This window comes from Geospiza fortis, unplaced genomic scaffold (genome assembly GCF_000277835.1).
Source record: "Geospiza fortis unplaced genomic scaffold, GeoFor_1.0 scaffold172, whole genome shotgun sequence".
Lineage (NCBI taxonomy): Eukaryota > Metazoa > Chordata > Aves > Passeriformes > Thraupidae > Geospiza > Geospiza fortis.
In genome coordinates this window covers 4,113,336-4,114,116 of record NW_005054309.1, presented here as the reverse complement: position 1 = coordinate 4,114,116, position 781 = coordinate 4,113,336, and the positions used below count along the sequence as shown (strand labels likewise).

Below are 781 nucleotides of genomic sequence, written 5' to 3'. Positions count from 1 at the left end.
GTTCAGCAGACAATTTTAATTTCTAGAAGATAAATAACAAAAGCAAGCACTTACTGCTATTCGTGTCAGGGATGCCTTGACTGCACTCCATTTGTCCCGTCGTCTGTCTATGATGATGATGAATCCGATGCTGGCAGCCTCCAGACTGCAAAACAGATGAAATAGGTGTGCTGGGTTACAGGGAGACACTCCTGTTCCAAGGCAGAGAACTGCAGCAAAACACAGCCTCCGTCACAGCACGCTCGGAGCCCATTATGAAAACACAACGTACAGTGGAAAGAATGAATATTTGGCAGAAACGCACATGAAAAGGAAAGCCAGCAAAATTTCTCTTTCCAGCATAAGGCTAGCAGCTTACACAAAACATGAATATTTTATCTGCTGAATCTCTCAGCTGCTGCGCTACTCTTCTGCCAGTCTAGGTGACATGAATAGTTCAGGATCACAAATTACACTGTGGTCTTTTGAAGACAAAACCCCCAGATCTTTTTTTTTTTTTCTGCAAAATTAGACACCCCCCTACAGTCTTCATTCTCCAAGTATGCTGACACAGGGGCACTGAGCTCCAGGGCATCAGTATCCCCTGACTTGTGTACACAGAGCCCCAGGAATTCTGGTAGGCAAAGCAGAAAATGAAGAGTTCTATTTTGCCAATCACAAACTTGTTCTGGGGTTGCAAGTCATTCCAAACTATCCTTTTCAACATATTGGCTAGAATAACAGTTCCTGTTCCTTCTCAGTGCTTTTCAAGGAGGATCTAGGAGGCAGTGATTTGGTGCTC

At 44.0% G+C, this 781-nt stretch overlaps 1 protein-coding gene across 1 annotated transcript in view; it reads right to left on the bottom strand.

Moving 5' to 3' along the window:
- MCF2L2 (MCF.2 cell line derived transforming sequence-like 2) overlaps positions 1–781 on the bottom strand; it is a 130,645-nt gene that overhangs the window by 102,844 nt on the left and 27,020 nt on the right. The window contains exon 4 of the mRNA XM_031055432.1: positions 55–145. Within this exon, the coding sequence (XP_030911292.1) occupies positions 55–145 (91 nt within the window). The remainder of the gene's footprint in view (positions 1–54; positions 146–781) is intronic.